Source organism: Chionomys nivalis, chromosome 14, assembly GCF_950005125.1.
Source record: "Chionomys nivalis chromosome 14, mChiNiv1.1, whole genome shotgun sequence".
Lineage (NCBI taxonomy): Eukaryota > Metazoa > Chordata > Mammalia > Rodentia > Cricetidae > Chionomys > Chionomys nivalis.
The window spans coordinates 11,096,897-11,115,267 of NC_080099.1; the positions used below are offsets into that span (position 1 = coordinate 11,096,897).

The window sequence follows — 18,371 nt, forward strand, 5'->3', positions numbered from 1 at the left end:
AATGAATCTTATCATCACACTTCCATTTTTTTGAGCTAGTATTTGTAAAATATTACTGGCTTCAGATAGAGAATGCATCTGTGAAGGACAGCCGTGCCTCGCTGAATTTACTCATTTGCTTTTCTCTGCACAAAAAGAAAGGTGATCCATTCATTTACCTTTGTTTTCTAGACTTTCCATTAACTCACTGAACTCATACTTCCTCCACTGAAATAATGAACCAAAACACAGGAATAAGTGCTTTTGTCTAGTTGCTGATCTTAAAGTCTTCTATAAATAAATGTATGCCATCTCTTTTCTTAAATGTCCTTAATGAGGTAAGAGACTCCAATCCGCTGGGCGTATAAATGGACTATGGGTTTTGCTAAATGTGTTTCATCTTAACCTTCAGGTTTCTCTGCTGTCAACTCAGTGAATTACAATAATTAAATATTGGAAGTCAAATATCTATATCACAGCATAATATACATTATACTCAATTATGAAGTAATTTCCTTTTATTGAACATCACTTGAGTACATGCCAACAATTTTTATCTATGTTTCTAACAAATACTAACCTCTATCTTTTAGAGACATCCTTGTCAAGTCATGGTCAACGCCTGTGCCCTTTTTTGGTTTGGCACAGCCCTTTCTTAGATACAGACAGACCCAAAGGGGAAACTTAAGATATAAACGGACCCAAAAGGGAAATGCTCCCAATATCTTTTTCTGTACCTATAAGTGTTGTCACAATGCAACTTGAGATATTTCTACATGTTCCCTGTCTTTGAAAACTACCACAGACATACAACATCCTTGGCCATTGAAACAACTTAGTATCAAGTCTAAAAATGGTTTGTGGGACTATCTCAAGCCACTTGAAAATTATGAACTTTTTACTTAAAATACAGCCAATGCTGAAAAGAGTACAAACTTTAATAATACAGCATATGGGCTTTCTAATTTTATTTTCCCATATAGTCTTTAACAATTCAAAACATAGTATCGCAAATGAAGAAAAATCCTAATAAAAATACATTACTTTAATCTTTCAAATTCGATGTAGAAAAACCTGGAATATACACCAGACATAAGACAGGGATGACTAATAAAAAATGGAATCTTGTAAAAGTCAAGGCATAGATTTCTGCAATTCTTTAATTTGGTTGTAAAGAAATGCTTTTAAGGGCCTAAGAGATGGATCAGTGGGTATAGCAGCTTGTAGTCAACCCAGATGACCTGAGTTCAAACTCTGGGACCCACATACTTATGTAAGTTGTTTTCTGACTTCTACATACCTACTCCTCTACAAATAAATGGTTTTTAAATGTCTTTATAATGTAACAACAAATACTCAAAATTTAGCATACCACCAAATGGAAACCAACTCCCACTTATAAAGCAAGGGCTTTCACATGTCAAGATTAACTGTTCAGGGAATGTGCAGACTGCCCTCTATTTATCCCTAAGATGCACCTGTCAGAAGCCACCATACACAAGCAACAGGGAAAAATCTTTTCATTTATTTATTTGAGACAATGTCTCACTATGTGGCTGACCCAGATTCACTATCACTATGTAAACCAGGTTGGTTCCAACTCAGAGATCCACCTGCCTCTGCCTCTGGAGTGCTGGGATTAAAGACATGAAGCATGCCTGGCGTGAGAAAACTAAGTTAACTTTTTCATTATAAACTTTTGCTTAGTATCTATCTTCCTCTACCTAAATGAAAATAATTTTCCATTAACACCCCTCCCTATCCCCTACCACCCTAGCAAAGTTAGGAGAAACTGTATCCTCTGAACTACAGGGAAGAGCCTAAAGGGTGGTTTTAAAAGGAAAAGGGCAAGATGATTGATGTTAGTGTCTCCGAACGTGCTTCAGGTCTCATTTCAGCATCTACTGATCAGTTATCCAGGAGTTTCCAAAGCATACTTCCTATAACATACCCGCTAACAACCCCAAAGCAGTGTTCTTGAGAACAAAGCCTACACCAAAGCTGAAAACGCAGCTCAGCTGGTGAAGTGCTTGCCACTTTAGCATGACAGACTTGAGTTTAGACACAGTGCCTGGGAACAAGTTAAGCACAGCAGCAGATGCCCAGAATCCCAGTGCTGGAAAGGCAGATAGGTCATCTTGCTACCCGATGACTGGCCAAGTCTTCCTGAATCAGCGGCTACAATTCAGAGAGCTCTGCCTCAGTGATCCCTGTCCACTGTCACTTCTGTCCTCCACATACCCGAAAACACAGGTGTACATATTGTATGTACATGTACACACGCACACACACAATGACAGAATGATGATAATAAAAGGAAATCCCAATTAAAAATGGTTACAATAAAATATTTTCTGAAAATAAAGTGTCTTACAAATGCTTGTAATGTCCCTCCAACCTCGTGTTTGTCTCCATCCACCAACATGGAACTCAGTTCCAAAGGAAGACACACAACACATGGAATACGCTGGCCTTGGTGAAAGCCCTCCTCCCACTGCCCCGTGCTACCATGTCAAACTATTCCCTAAAGCTATCACAAGGTTTCCTGTCATGTCCAGACACTTAAACATGGCAAATACTTTTAGGAATTAAAAACTCTGCCTGATCTAAATCAAAATCTTGTACATTTAACTATACTCCATCTTCCCTGGACTGCCCAGGTGTCACTTCTACAGCCTGCCGAGTACAGGATTAACAAGGGTTCTGATTTGACAAGAAGGTGAGGCCTTGCACAGGTCCAACACCCTAATGCTGATTCTCTTCCCTCTACATTCGGTCAGGAGCTAACTTCTCAGGCCATTATACCTAGATCATGCAGACCCAGCATTGGGTTCTCTTCCTTTCAACATAACTTTCACTATCTTGCTATCTATTCAGTCCCTGGGATAACATTTGCATCTTTGGCCCATCATACCCCAAAAGGCAGGCCACTCTAATCATGAACTTTCTTTACGACAATGCTATAAAGAACAGCTCTGGCTGGCTTCTCACTTTTTAAGCTTCTCCAAGAAGTCAGGTACTAATTTATGCATCTCTCAAACCTCAGCAGACACCAAACAAACTGAGATATCATTCTGATGACCTTCAGTTTGAAGACCAGGAGAAATACTACCACAGATCCTACTCTCTTCAATCAAGTTCTATTTTACATGGTCTACAAGTGAGTGACAGGTTTAAGTATAATAATGCTTAAGCTATCAAGATGGCCCAGTGGGTAAAGGGGAGCTTGCTGCCAAGTCCAATGACCTAAGTTTAACATCTAGGTTCCCACATGGTTAAAGAACCAATTCCTTCAAACTGCCCTCTGACCATCACACCTGTGCCATGACATGATGTGCATACCCATGCACACAAAGACACACACACACACTCTAAGACTGAAAAGTGTGTGTGCATGTGTAACAATACTTGTCTCAGGAAACCCTCTGTACAAGTCATACAGGAATGCTGTGACACTTCAACTGTGAACATCGGTTACAATCCACTGTTCTCAAATCTGTGGTCCGACTTCCATCTTAATAGTGTTAGTCCTGCCAGCAGGTTGGACAGAAGCAGGACACAGCTGGTCAATGTTCCAGCTCTGTTCAGTATTCCTTTTCTAAGAAAAACAAAAAAGAAAAAAATCTTGTTCAGAAACAATGGAGAGCAAGCACGTGGAGTAATGGAATCCAAAATGAGCTAAAACTGTGAAGGGAGAAAGCTCTGGAAGTGAACTGAACATCTGTCCATGTCTCCCCACAGGTTCACTGTAGGTTCTAGGCACAGGCTGAGGGCCAGTCCTAGTCTGGGGGGACATCCCTCCTGAAGAAAAGAATGCAGTACAGTTTTTGATATTCACAAGTCTCTCCCTTCAAGATGTTTAGCGGTTTTAAGTCTGATGACAAAGAACTAAACTCAGAGTAGAAAGAGACAAAAGTAAACTTGCTAGATTTTGAGGGATTAGATGACAAGTCTATCGGGTTTGTATCAAAATCCCAGGAGAGCACTGTTTGTAGATGAGGTGTATGTAAGGCAACACAGATCTACATCCAATTAAAATGCAACCAGACTTAATGCATTTCGATTAGCCTCTCTCACCATCTACCTTACACTGGTAGATTACTTTTATGAAATTAACATTTGCACCAATTACAATTTCTTCTGTCTTTGAATGTTTTTATGCTATGTGATGGAAATACAATCAAATTTACATGACATTTGAAGAGGTAGGAAAATGTGAGTAATAATCTAAACAACAATCAGGCAGTATTAGTAGACAAATAAAATGTTCCAGATATTAAGAGCTGGAAAACACTTTACTGTAATTATAAATATATCATGGAAAAGATAAAATGGACAGTTTTTATACTCCATATAAAAAACTAAAACCAAGGATCATCTGAAGAACTTATTATACATATTTAACTATAGACTGGTACCATCTACCACAAATACAAAAATAAAATCAGTAACTAATAGGCATGTCAAAAGGAAAAAAAAACCTAAAAATTCAAAAGGAGTGAAAGGAAAAAAGAATGCCAAGACTTGCAATAGTAGAGACATTTAATTTTAGCCCAAGTCTGTACTTGGATTTAAAGTAACATAAGATTACCTAAAGTGGTGTCTTACTATGTCTCCACTACACTTTCCACAGGTGTTGTGCTTACCTGTGTTGTTAGGGGCGACTACACAAGCCCCTAAGTACTCTACTACAGACCAGAGGAGAAAAGAGTAACCAGTACTCCTAAAGACTGTCCCGAATGATTATGACCTGCCCAGAATGCAGTTAGCCATACAGGAAAAGTGTGTGAAAACTGAAATAGCTCCAGTTAAAATTGGAAACAGATTAAGGATAGTAAGCAAACAAAACGGTTGTCAGTACTACTTTAGCTAGGATGAGTTTCTCCCTGAAGTCAACACAATAAATTATGGTACAAGAAAGATCTTTGCTTTCTTGTCTCACGTGTTACAAACTAATATTATAGGAGCTGTTTAATCTGAGCATAATTCACTAATTTTTACAAAAGATCAAAGGTCCTAAGGCTGGTGTGTTTTCTCTAATGAAGTCATGATAAAAATAAAATAAATTCTGTGTAGGCTGGGGCAATGGCTCAGTGTGCAAAAACAACTTGTTGCAAGAACATGAGAGTCTCAGTTGAAATTCCCAGAACCCAAAATTCAGACACAGTATGAGCACCTCTAATTCCAGAGCTCCTAAGAGCAGGTGGGAGGCAAAGACAGTTCCCTGAAAACTTGCGACCCAGCTAGCCCGATACACACAACAGAAAAACACGAAAACCTTGTCTCAAATAAGGTGGACAGCAAGAATCACCTGACACTGTTCTCCAGCAGCCACATGAATGTTGTGTCATGTGCGTGTGTGTGTACACACATACATACATACATACACACACAAGCATGATTAAAACAACTTTCATGACTGAATATATTAGATATACAAAAGGGCTTTGAATGTGTTATAACAGGAGACCCCTTGAAAACCTTAAAAACCATAATGTAGGCATCTGAAAACCATTAAGAGTCTCATAAGTGCCTTTCAAAGCATTTTATAGGATGCTTAACCATGACCCAAGCACTTTCACAATTTATAAACAGAGCATATAAAAACTGTAATTGCATGCTAAGGCTGATAAAAAGTATCGTTACTTATAACCTCAAAGTTCTACTCTTGAATTTATAATCACTGATCTCATTGGTTTTACAAATAAACTATATATTTGAATTAACTAAATTTTACATAATACAATGTTGCCTTAACAAAACCTTTTCTATGCAGGATGGGTAATACAATTAAATGTCTACAATTAATGCACATTCGTCTGAAAAACATAAAAGGAAAGTGAAGATGTGGAGTATGTGTTTGTTTCAAATAGACTCTACTGGGGCTGGAGAGATGGCTCAGAGGTTAAGAGCACTGCCTGCTCTTCCAAAGGTCCTGAGTTCAATTCCCAGCAACCACATAGTGGCTCACAATCATCTGTAATGAGACCCGGCGCCCTCTTCTGGCCTGCAGGCATACACACAGAATATTGTATATATAATAAATAAATAAAATATTTAACAACAACAACAGTAACAAAAAAAACCCAAACAGGCTCTACTCATGGCCAAGGCTTGTGGACATATTCACACACCACCACCTTTCCCACACGAGGAAGCAGTAAAGTCAAAGTCACATCCACTTTGTTAGGATCCAGTCTCAGTACTGGGTAAGCTAACGCAAAACCAGGCAATCAAAGAGTTCTATTAGTGCTCCACCCAGAACCACACTTAACCTGCACAATGCATAAATGGGAGGGAGAATTAGCCTCTTCTGAAGTAAACACCCATGTTTCGGAATAAAAGAATACTACAGTTTGAGTTTCAAATAACTTCCAAGTATCCTCATTTACCCAGACATGTAAAATCATATGAATATGACACCAGAAAAGAAGTTGACAATCTGAACAAATTCTTTTGATTACTCTGATGTTTAAAAGTTTAGAAGATGCAAAAGAAAAACCAAGTATCAATGACCACACTAGAAACTTATTGTCCTGAAGGGACATCAGCCTAACAAGCAATATGACCTTTACTGAGGGTAACTGGGTAAAAGAGAAGACCTGTGATACTTTTTCCAACAGTATATTCTAGGCTGACCTTCAACCACATACACATACTGCTTCCATGTTTCTAAGTAAACAGTTCTGGAGGCAGGACGTATGTGTCACGTTTTCTTCAGTGAAAATCATTGGCAAGAACATGAGGAATCTCTGACTGTTCCTTTAGCTGTTTCCTTAGGATGAAAGACTAAAAAAGTTATTACATGACCTCTGGGTTCCCACACATGTACGCATAATGGCTATGGCCATTTTAGGTCCTATAACTTGTTCTTTTATAACTCCATTCCCATCAGAGGTTTTGATTTTGCTTTATTTTATTATAGCTAAAAATACTAAACGGTTTTTAGTTTCTTCCCTGACTCAATTCCCATTATGATTTTACGACTGAGTTTTTTCCCTTTCCCTGCTCTTAAAAACGCAGAGACAGGAGGATTTCCTGCAACTGTGTTGGTTGGCCCAGGTTGGTCCAGTTCCACATAAATTGCTCTGCGCCATCTGTTCCACTGCACAGCATAGTAAGAAAGCTGACTAGTGCTGCTATCTTTCCAGCTTCTAACTCTCTGAGGCAGCTGGAGGTGGGGGAATAGGAGAACTTAGAAAGCCAGGGTTGTTCTGGGCAATTTTAATCCCACTCTGTATTAGTGGGGCAAAGGGTACAAAGGGGGAAACTGCCCCAAGTCAACAAAACAAGTATTTTAGCTGTAAACACTTGCTATATTGTAAGCCAGTATGTTCTCCACCAAGTGACCTTGTAATTTTAGGCTTGTAAAGTCTTAAGGTATTTACTGTATTAACAACTTAGTTGCATTTGAAAGTGAATGAGGTTAAATACATTTTGTATCACGTTTGAGATAGCTGTTTGAACTGGCCTTAGATCACCCACAACACTCATGAACTCACGTAGCTGAAATTACCTTTCCCACGCTCACTTCCCATCTTTTACACTACATAACTGAGGTGACTGAATTTCAATTAAAACTTACTGTTTAAGGATATTTAATAGTTAAGCAATGACTAATAAGCCAGGTGGAGGTGTGAGACAGAAAACTAAGAGTGAGGGATGTAAGTAGCAGAATACTTGCCTAGCGTGTAGGCCCTCTATTCAATCCTTAGCACCACTAGAGAAACAAACTGTAAAGATAACAAAATTAAGCTGCCTTCTAGGTCTTCTAAATTTAAGATTTCAACAATTCCATCCTTCCGAGTCACACTCAAGTGCAGTCTGATGTCCCTGCACAGCATGCTGTGGGTTCCTGCTACCTTCAGAATCGGCTCCACCATCACTAGCCCCTCAGTTTATGCTCTAAGGATATCTTCTCACTGAGAATGAGCAATCCTTCACCAGTCCCTTATCCCCAACTTCTACCATCTCCATTCCAGTGCTACTCCTGTTGAAACCGGTTTCTCCTGATTAATTTCTACTCTCCACCACAGAGATTCCCTGGGACAAAGCTTCCCAGGGCTTCCTTTGGATGGAGGTCCCTGGGTGTGTTTCTCTCCTAATAAGTACTATCCCTACAGAATTACATAAGTTTACCTCCTTCACCAACAAGCAAGCAATTCAACAGCAAATCCAGCACGTATGAGCCAAGCAGTGGACACTTAAATTATTTACAAACTAAATGCTACCAACCACAGAATGAAAACTTAACAAGCAAAACTTGACTTAATCTTAGCCTATTTGCTGTGAGTCCTGTGATGTCCACTTCAAACACAGGCCAGCTGCAGTCATTCTGAGACCAGCATAGCCGTGTCAGTCCAATTCTGCTTGCCCTGCACTGGACTGTCACGGCACTACAGCTCATCTTCACATTCCCACACGCCCACGCACACACCTGCACCCGCCCACAGCACCACCACCTCTTCTCCCCTCAGCACTTGTCTGTTGGCCAGGATAACTCAGTAAGATACACTTTTTAAAAATCTTTTTTAAAAAGGCAGTTTGGGAAAAAAAAAAGTCCTTATTTGCTCCTTGTTTTATTTAGTCAAACTTTCAAACTTCCCCAGCTCCCTAAAATGCTAAGTGTTTTTTTTCTTCCTTTCTTCCTTGGAATCTTTACACTGGCCCTTTCCCCTGGCTACAAGACTGTCTCCCTGGCGACCAGCTCAAATCTGACCTCTGCAGTCAAAACAGCTGTGCAACCTTTGCCTCACATGCTTGCATCCCACCCCTGCACTTGTCTTCTGAGTTCATTACTTTCTCAAATTATGTTTACTTATTCAACAGGTAAACTGACTTAGGAACTTTCTATCTGCTCATCACTACGCCCCCATTTGTCTAAAAATAATACACACACCAAGCACCTCATCAGCATTTGTAAAAACAAAAGAACAAACCAAGAAAGGTAGCTTAAGATATACATAAACAAAGTAAAAATGGCTGTCTACAAAACAAAGCAGAAACAATCTACTCCATCTGACAAGTAGGAAGGTTGGTGTCCTGGGCTCGATCACTACAGGCCCCAAGTGTGTATCTCTCAAAGCTCCCTGGAAACAGCCAGCCCTCGCCTACAGCACTCAGAACATTCTGTCTTTTGGACACACACATGCAGCTGTAATGTACACACAAACCACTGGAACATGCTTTCAAATGCCCTGCCACAACCCTAACTGTGGTACTTAGCTATAAAATGATTAAAATTCTACTCAAAATTCCAACCTTGTGAGAAACAGGTCCTTCCAGTGCACAAGTCCGGTCTCTGAGACGCGGCCTCACCTACAGTCCCTGCTGGAGCGTGTGTCTCATCAGGAGACAGCAGCACTTTTAACTATTTACTGGTTGACCAAGGAAGAAGAAAACTACTAGCCAGTACTTGTCAGCGATAGCTGTGGGCATCCGTTTCCCTTCCATTCAATGACTCTATTCAAATTTCAATCATAGAGATGAGAATAGCAAACAACTTCAAGTAATGAAAATAAAACAAATTTCAGTATTGCTTGACTAAACTTCACTACTCAAGAAACTAAACTGTAAAACAAAAGGATTAAAGAGAACAAAATAACTGTATTTTAACGAGCACTATGTACAGATGCCCTCTCTCCAGGTGCCTTCCGCATACACGGCCCCGCCTCACTTACCTGGGGATGGTGACACACTTAGTATTGCAGTTCTGAGTGGTGATGGCTTTCTCGAGCTCATCCAATCGTCCTGTTTTCTTTAGCTTCTTCACCAGACTTTTCACGGCTTTCTCACACCACTTTTCTTCTTGTCCGTTCTGTTCCCCGCCACCTGCTCCTCCAGACCCACTGGCTGATTTTTTCCATCCCAGAAGTCTTTTCACCACTGGCGGAGTGAATGGCAAGATGGACGACATTTTCTTACCAAAGGTTACAATCCACACTCAGGAACAGCCTGGTAAATATACCCTAGAAAAGAGATTGAAACATTAATTTTAAAACTAAATTAAAGTAGTGATTTCAACATGCTATCAAATGCAAACCATAGCAAACAGAAATTAGAATTCTTCAATCTGGAATTCAATATTCAGTAAAATGCTGAATTGTAGCAACAAATCCTTTTAAAAATCAGAATGACTCAAATCTTAGGCAAATATAATTTTGCAAATAAAAATCTTTATAAATGCTCCGGACAATTTTACTAAAGCTATTTCTCTCTACTCTTAAGTTTTTACAAATTAACACTTGATAATAATTAAAATATTTTCACAAAGATCAATTTTTTTTACATTTTTAGAACCTCGTTCTAGTCTCCAAAGATTTAGCAAAAATCAAGGCTTGGCGTATACGTAGTTAAGTAGTGTACTACTTGTCTAACATGAACAGGCTCTGGATTCAACCCTCCCAACAATGAGGGCAAGGGAGACGTAAAATATACACAAACAAACTGTTCACAGAGTTTTGGTTTTTAAAGACAGGGCTTCTCTGTAGCTTTGGTGCCTGTCCTGGAGCTCATTCTGTAGACCAGGCTGGCCTCAAACTCACAGAGACCCACCTGCCTCTGCCTCCCGAGTGCTGGGATTAAAGATGTGCACCACTACCACCTGGTTTTTAAATTTTAAATTTTCATTAAGAATAAAGAAAATCAAGCACACTTGTAGAGAAAGGCTCTATTCGACCTCGTCAGCTTTAATTCTACCTATTCCTAACACCCGTTTTCACTGTTACCTAGATTTTTCTTTTTTATTATGCCTACACACGGCAGAAGAGGGCACCAGATCTCATTACAGATGGTTGTAAACCACCATGTGGTGGTGGGAATTGAACTCAGGACCTCTGGAAGAGTAGTCAGTGCTCTTAACCTCTGAGCCATCTCTCCTGCCCCTTTACTGTTATCTAGTAATATACACAACAAAATTAAGAACAATTTTGCTTCCTACATCAAAATGCCATTCTCTGATATCTTTTATTTTATGTCAAAGAACAGGCTTATAACAGTAACCCTTCAAGCATCAAGTGCAGGCATTAGCTACTGATTTCCCTATGGATAATGTTGAGCTAATTCCTCTGCATCACCACTGACTTTTCTTTCCCCTACTATGAAAAACACTTTGCAGCTGTAATAAATAATTACTTGTACAATATCTGATGAGACCAGAAACTACTATGTAGGCATGTTTATGTGTACCTTTTGGTACTCATCAGAATTAACTTGCTTTTTCACTTATTTTCTATCCACTTTACCACCAACACTATGCCAGTCCCTTGCATTAAACTTTCAATCATACAAATCAAAAAAAAAAAAAAAAATTCAATGGACTGTTTTTTTATTCTGTACACTCACATCCTAGAGCACTGTATCGTTCCACTCTGAACTAAACTAACAATACCCTGACCGGCAGCATCACTAGGAACTCCCTTCACCACTGTGAGCTAAAGTTGTTATTTTCCAAATACCATGTCTTTATCTTTCTTACCTACTGTATCTTTTGTTTCATGGGGTAGCTCAGTCCTGACAGAGCTACAGATGTCTATAAGACTCTGTTGGAACATACTTTTTTACACAATATTATTTACTTTTAGAAATAGTAATACCCTTATCCCACTTGTTGCAATGATTAAGATATGTATGGTACTACCTTAATTTTCCTTAAACAAAAAAAAAAAAAAAGTAAATCTCTGATAACTATTTCAATTCTGTAATTTAGTACCCATAAGAAGAGTATAAAGATCCTCCTCTTGATCCTTATCAAAGCCTGGAATCATCTATTATCCATCATTTGCCTGGTTGGTTCAAAGGAAAATTTCATCTTATGGTTGTTTTGAGTCCAGGTGCAAAACAGACAATGGAATTCATTTGGATAGTTTGCTTCCTGAGTCACTTTAAATCTACAACAGTCCCTACCCTCAACTTTTGTTTTCATAAAACTGATTCAGGAAGTAACATCTATGTGACTTTACATTCTCTAATTGTTTTCCTTGTGGGGTCATGAATTCATAAATTTATTCTTCTATCCATACAACAGGAGGTTAGCTATACATACTTTAGATTTTATTTCAACCTCTATCAATAGACACTGTGTGGTTTGTATCACATTATTTATCTACAAGCCAACAATGTTCTACCTGCTGTACCAGTTTGCAGGCTAAGAACTTCTATCATCTTTTCATGCAATGATTGATCACCCTTTAATGACCAGTGGCAAGATCTATTTATTAGGGTTACTTTCTCAGTCTATTCCATCTATTATTATCTATAATTCTTTAAAAGGAACTTTCCCTCATCAGTTAGAGCTGTGTGTTTAACCTAAAACACATTTACTTAAAGTTAAATCAGGTTAAATGCTTAAGTATTTCATTTTAATGTCTATTATTTCTATTAGTTTCCTGGGGCTGCTGTCATGCATTACCACAAACCTTTATAAGGGCACTGGGCTGGGGGTTCATCAGGAAGACTCAGAACAACCTCATCTCAAGATCTGTAAGTGTATCTGACAAAAGACCTTTTTTTGATCCAAATAAAATCACATCACAGGTCCTGGGCAGGTTGGGGGTGGGGGTGGATCCATTCAGTGCACTATAACTCTGGTTTATTCTCATGTCCCTTTCTCTAACACTGGTTTTAAATAGTCACTTGTATTATCTTACTATATATAGAAAAAAGTCTGACATAATATCAATGTAATTTCTAAAACTATGATTATTATACAAAGTTTAAGATTTCTTTACATCTCTATCTACTGAGGACACTCAGGAAACTACCTTAGAAAGTCACCTAAAATAGTCACTTTCTCCAGCAGTGACAGCAATGTGAGACAGATCTATTTCTTTGTGCCTTCCACTTAAGAATTATTCTTTTCCTTAAATTTTATACCCATCATGTAAATGTTTATACATTTCCAAAGTCACACTACATAACAAGTGTCTGCCTATCCTATCAGCAGCGTCTTGCCCTTTTAATCTGTTTTACAGCTATGAACACAAATATATATCTCCACCCACTCTCACATATCAGTCCTTTTTATTACGTACGGTACTACTTTGTAAACTAGATTTTTATACCAGCTTTATGTCCTGAAGTCATTCTTTATCAGTTCACACAGTGAACTTGAAGACAGGCCAAATTAAAGTATCCAAAGTGAACCACAAAGGTGTGAACAGGGTGGAGATCCCAGAACAACCAGGAAGAAATGTTAATTATACTTATTTAATGTCTAGTCTTCCCGACTTTAAATGTCTCAGCATGCTGAGCTCCAGTCAAGTGCAGTTCAGTGGGTAGAGCACTTAGAGCAAGGATGAAGCTTTAGGTTCAATGACCTGCAGATCAAGGGGTAAAATACTAAAAATTCACATGGAAACAAAAAAGATGTAGAATAGTCAAACTCAATTTTGAGAATGAAAAAGGAAACTAAGTGACCTACCTTATTTCAAGACTTGAAAAGAACCAAAATCAAAAATTAAAAAGCCTCAACAGTCTTAGTAATTACAGAGTAGGTTCAGAGGGAAAGGCTACGATTCTAGTGGGCAAGGATGCCCAGAAGAGCCTACAGATTAACAGCCTACTTTCCACTAAGGAACCAAGTTAGTCTACGTTCCAACAATTTTCCAACACATAGACGAAAAGCACCTACCCCTTCCTCACATCACTGTTCATGGCTAGACAGAATCTTTAGCTCTGGAGGAGAAGAGTATTTTTATGACCTTAAAAACTTTTGCCGGGCCGTGGTGGCGCACGCCTTTAATCCCAGCACTCGGGAGGCAGAGGCAGGCGGACCTCTGTGAGTTCAAGACTAGCCTGGTCTACTAGAGCTAGTTCCAGGACAGGCTCCAAAGCTACAGAGAAACCCTGTCTTGAAAAACAAAAAACAAAACAATAAACAAACAAACAAAAAAAAACTTTAAAAAGCACCAACCATAAATTCCTATAAAGTAAGCCATCCAAGTTAAAGAATACTTATATGAAAGTTCCACTGAGGGGCTGGAGAGATGGCTCCAGGTTAAGAGCACTGACTGCTCTTTCAGAGGTCCTGAGTTCAATTCCCAGCAACCACATGGTGGCTCACAGCCATCTATAATGAGACCTGGCGCCCCCTTCTGGCTTGCAGTCACACGTGGAAGGAATGTTGTACACCTAATATAATAAATAAATAAATAAATAAATAAATAAATAAATAAATAAATATTAAAAAAAAGAAAGAAAGTTCCACTGAAAAGTAAATGGACAAGTCACAGATTGGGGCGAGTTTTACAATATGTGTATCTAACAATGGACTATAATTTAGAATGTATAAAACTAATAAAATAATTTGCTAAATAAAAGTAACAAATTACAAATATTTAATCAAAGGGAGTAAAAGAGGGGCTGGAGAGATGGCTCAGTGGTTAAGAGCATTGCCTGCTCTTCCAAAGGTCCCGAGTTCAATTCCCAGCATCCACATGGTGGCTCACAACCATCTATAATGATGTATGGTGCCCTCTTCTGGCCTGTAGGCATACATGCAGAAAGAATCTTGTATACATAATAAATAAATAAATATTTAAAAAAAGAGAGAAAGTAAAAGATCATACTAGGGGATGTTTAATACCACTACTGTCAGAAAAAAATAAATTAAAACCAAAATGAAATACTATTTCATCACTTACAATGGTTCTCAATTTTTCTGACAATGCCAAGAGTTAGTGAAAACACAGACTACCTTAATATCCTACTGGTGTTGTAACAAAGTCTCACACACTGACTGCCTAAAACAGCACAAACAGACTAACTCAGGTGTCAGATATGTCCCCTGCTCCAAAATAAATAAATGTAAACAAATTCTTCAAAAAAATATGAAACTATGTTCATTTTTAAAAACTGACCTATACAACCTGAGTTTGGTGATACATGCCTGTAATCTGAACCCTCGAGTGACTGAGGCAGGAGGATTACAAACTCAAAGCTAGCTTGGCAAAATTCACTCGTGGACAGAGATGGAGAGGAGGAGAGCTGTGTTAAGAATGCTCATAATAGCCGAGCGATGGTAGCGCACACCTTTAATCCCAACACTCAGGAGGCAGAGGCAGGCGGACCTCTGTGAGTTCGAGACCAGCCTGGTCTACAGAGCTAGTTCCAGGACAGGCTCCAAAGCCACAGAGAAACCCTGTCTCGAAAAACCAAAAAAAAAAAAAAAAAAAAATGCTCATAATAAGCCAGGCAGTGGTGGTGCACACCTTTAATCCCAGCACTCGGGAGGCAGAGGCAGGCAGATCTCTGTGAGTTCGAGGCCAGCCTGATCTACAAAGTAAGTTCCAGGACAACTAGGGATACACAGAGAAACCCTGTCTCAGAAAAACAAAAACCAAAAAGAAAAGGATGCTAGAGTGATGGCTTGGCAGTTAACAGCACTTACTCCTCTCAGGACTCACTCAGCTCCCAGCACCCAGATCAGGTAGTGGATGTGATGCCCTCTGATCTCCATGGGCACCAGCAAGCACATGGTGCACATAAACTCATACAGGCAAATATACATATATACAAATAAAAAGTAATATTCACAACCATAATTTACTATAGCCTCAAACTGGAAACTATCGAAACTATTTTAACATTTTGAAATGTAGTATATTTAAACAAGATGCTGCTCAGAACCAAACCCAGCCAACTACTTACACAACATGGGTAAATCTCAAAAGCACCATATATACACAGTTTGATGATTTATGACTTCCCAAAACAGACAGAACTAATTTAGGGACAGAAGACAAAGTGGCTGTCTCAAAAGCACAGAGGGAACAGAATGGGATGCCTACCAAGGCCCAAAGCAGCCTTTTGAGACAGTAACACTGTTTCTCGTCACTCACATGAGAGCACACAGCTATTCAAACCCAGAGAGCTGAAAACTTGGAACTATGCACTTTCAGATGTGTATTGTGAGTGAAATGGAAATCGATTAACAATCAATCAAAAGGGCAATAGCATGTGAACAAATATACTAAGATGCTGATAAACGAGTTAAATGTCTTCAAAACCTTCTCAGAAGCTTCCCCACAGCAGTACACACTAAGACCCTAACACCAGGAGGGAAGAAACTACCTCTCCAGGAAATCTAAGCCCCGGGGTGTCTTCCCACAACCTGTTACAGGGTGTGCAGGACAGGGAGCCACATATTTGCAAGAGGCCTGGGGAAAATTTTTATTGTTTTGAGGACAAAACTAAATGCCCAAATAACAACCAAGACAAATGTATTTAAGGCTATTGGCTATGACTGTCATAACAGAGCTACACTACGGTAAAAACGAAAAAATTACAAAACATATTAAGCATGTTCTCAGAAGGACTTTCCACTTTTTAAAAGATCATTCTCAAAGCAGGAATTCAATGAAGAACTAGGCTGCTTAGAAACAACTGTCATGATCAAACTAAAAGTCATACTCACTTCCCTCAGAAGGGAAAAGCAGGCAGCAGAGCCTCCAAGATTCATTCAGGACATCCACCCAAGGGTCTCCATCAATTTAGCTCCAGGTCCCATTTATGGACATATTTAGTCTGTCTAACAAGACTGTATGATAGCACTGACAGCTTTCAAAGTTGTCACCAAAAAATGCAAGCAGAGTTAACTGGATTCTAGAACTTTGCTTAGCAATAGAGCAGACCCAGTGGGCAAGTAGAGTCTGCTAAGCTGGGGAGCTGTAAGGCAATAAAGGAGCAACAATCAGAACAAGAGCTGTTCAACTACCAACAGGAGCTGACGGATAAAACACAAGCAACAGTACAATACATCAAGCTTCAATCTGACAAAAAGGCAGACAAATAAAACCCCATGAGATGCACAATAATCTCTGTTAACACTAGCAGGAAGCAAAGAACACACTTATGGTCCTGTTGTATTCTTACTGTACCACAAAGTACGCTCTAGGGAGCTAACTATATAACTGTGACACGGTCTCTTTCTAGTACAGAGAACATGATTAATTCAACCTCTGGACGGGAGAGGTACCGCAGAAGTCTCAGATAGCTCACAGGCTGCAAGTTCAGCATGTCTTCGGAAGTGAGGAAACAATTTAGGAGCTAATCACCAAAACATGAGTTCTGGAAGCACTGTGACAGAACATGAGAAGGGTTCAAGCCAGCACAATTTGTGCTCATCAGGAAGACTGTAATTTCGCATTAGCAATAGTCATATTTTCACCCCAGCAGGCTGAAACTAGGTGTGGTCGGTCACCAAGCTCCAGGGAAGGCTCAATGCTGTTGCCCTTAAAAACGGTACAGAGCCATGAGGATGGGCAGAGGGGGTCTTCCAATTAGGACGCAGGCATCAATGCATGGGGGCTGCACGATCATTCTGAGCTGACATTTTAAATCTTGCCATACTTCAATAATTCATTTTTTTTACAGTATCTGTCGTCAGCTCTGAACAGTGACCTATAGGTGTCAAACTTGTGACCATACTAATAAAATCACTGAAAGGAAAAAAAAGACTAATTCTGGAGACAATTCACATGTACTAATTAATGACCAACTAGATGTGGGCATTTATGATTCAAAGGTATGTGGGCTGTTTCCTGGTCTAGCAGGCATATATGCACTGGTGCATTCAACACCATGGGGAACACGGTGTGGGGGGGTAAATCTCAAGAGCAAGGTATCAGGATCAGTTTATACACACTGTTAAACAAGCAGATGTGCTACGCACACGGTTAGGGCCACATAAATACAGTAGAGCGAGAGAGACTAGACAGGGCACACAGGCAAGTGGGCCAAGCTCAGCAGACCAATTGTAGACCAGCAGAACCAGCTTGCTTCAAGGCCATTTCGCCTGCTGTGGCTACTGAGATCTTTTAGGATAAATCCTTTTCCTGGGTTAGTGGCTGATCCATGTGTCCTGTGAAAAACTGGAAATAAAAGAAACGTCTAAGACTTTATCTTGAAAGTTCCTATACTCAGTCAGGCAGTGGTAGTGCACACCTTTAATCCTAGCACTCAAGAGGCAGAGACAGGTTTACAGAGGAAGTTCCAGCACAGGCTCCAAAGCTACACAGAGAAACCCTGTCTCGAAAACCTAAAAAGTTTCTAGACTCTTGGTTCAATTATTCCAGTCACAAGAATTGAGGCTCAAAACAATTAAACCTCCTGACCATCAACAAGAACACAAGTCCCAGACTTCTCTTCAGGAAGACCCCAGCAGCTTCCCCCGCTGCACTGTAGTTACAAAGTGAAGATGTGACCTTGCATAACTCAATTTTTTTTCTATAAAATTGCTTTATGAAAATGAAAATACCTTAACTATAAACCTGTTCTGAGTTATCTGAATGGCATGACCTGTGCTACCACATATGTGTCCCTTATCTTAAGGACCAATTATGACCAATCTGGAATCAAGCAAACACTTAGTTACCAACAATAACTTTCCCTAT

The 18,371-nt window shown here is 39.4% G+C and overlaps 1 protein-coding gene across 3 annotated transcripts in view; it reads right to left on the reverse strand.

Annotated features, from left to right (window-relative positions):
• Positions 1–18,371, reverse strand: part of Smad2 (SMAD family member 2) — a 66,112-nt gene that overhangs the window by 30,473 nt on the left and 17,268 nt on the right. For all 3 annotated transcript variants that reach the window (XM_057789041.1, XM_057789038.1, XM_057789040.1), the window contains exon 2: positions 9,660–9,947. In XM_057789041.1, the coding sequence (XP_057645024.1) occupies positions 9,660–9,895 (236 nt within the window). In that variant the 5' untranslated portion in view covers positions 9,896–9,947. The remainder of the gene's footprint in view (positions 1–9,659; positions 9,948–18,371) is intronic.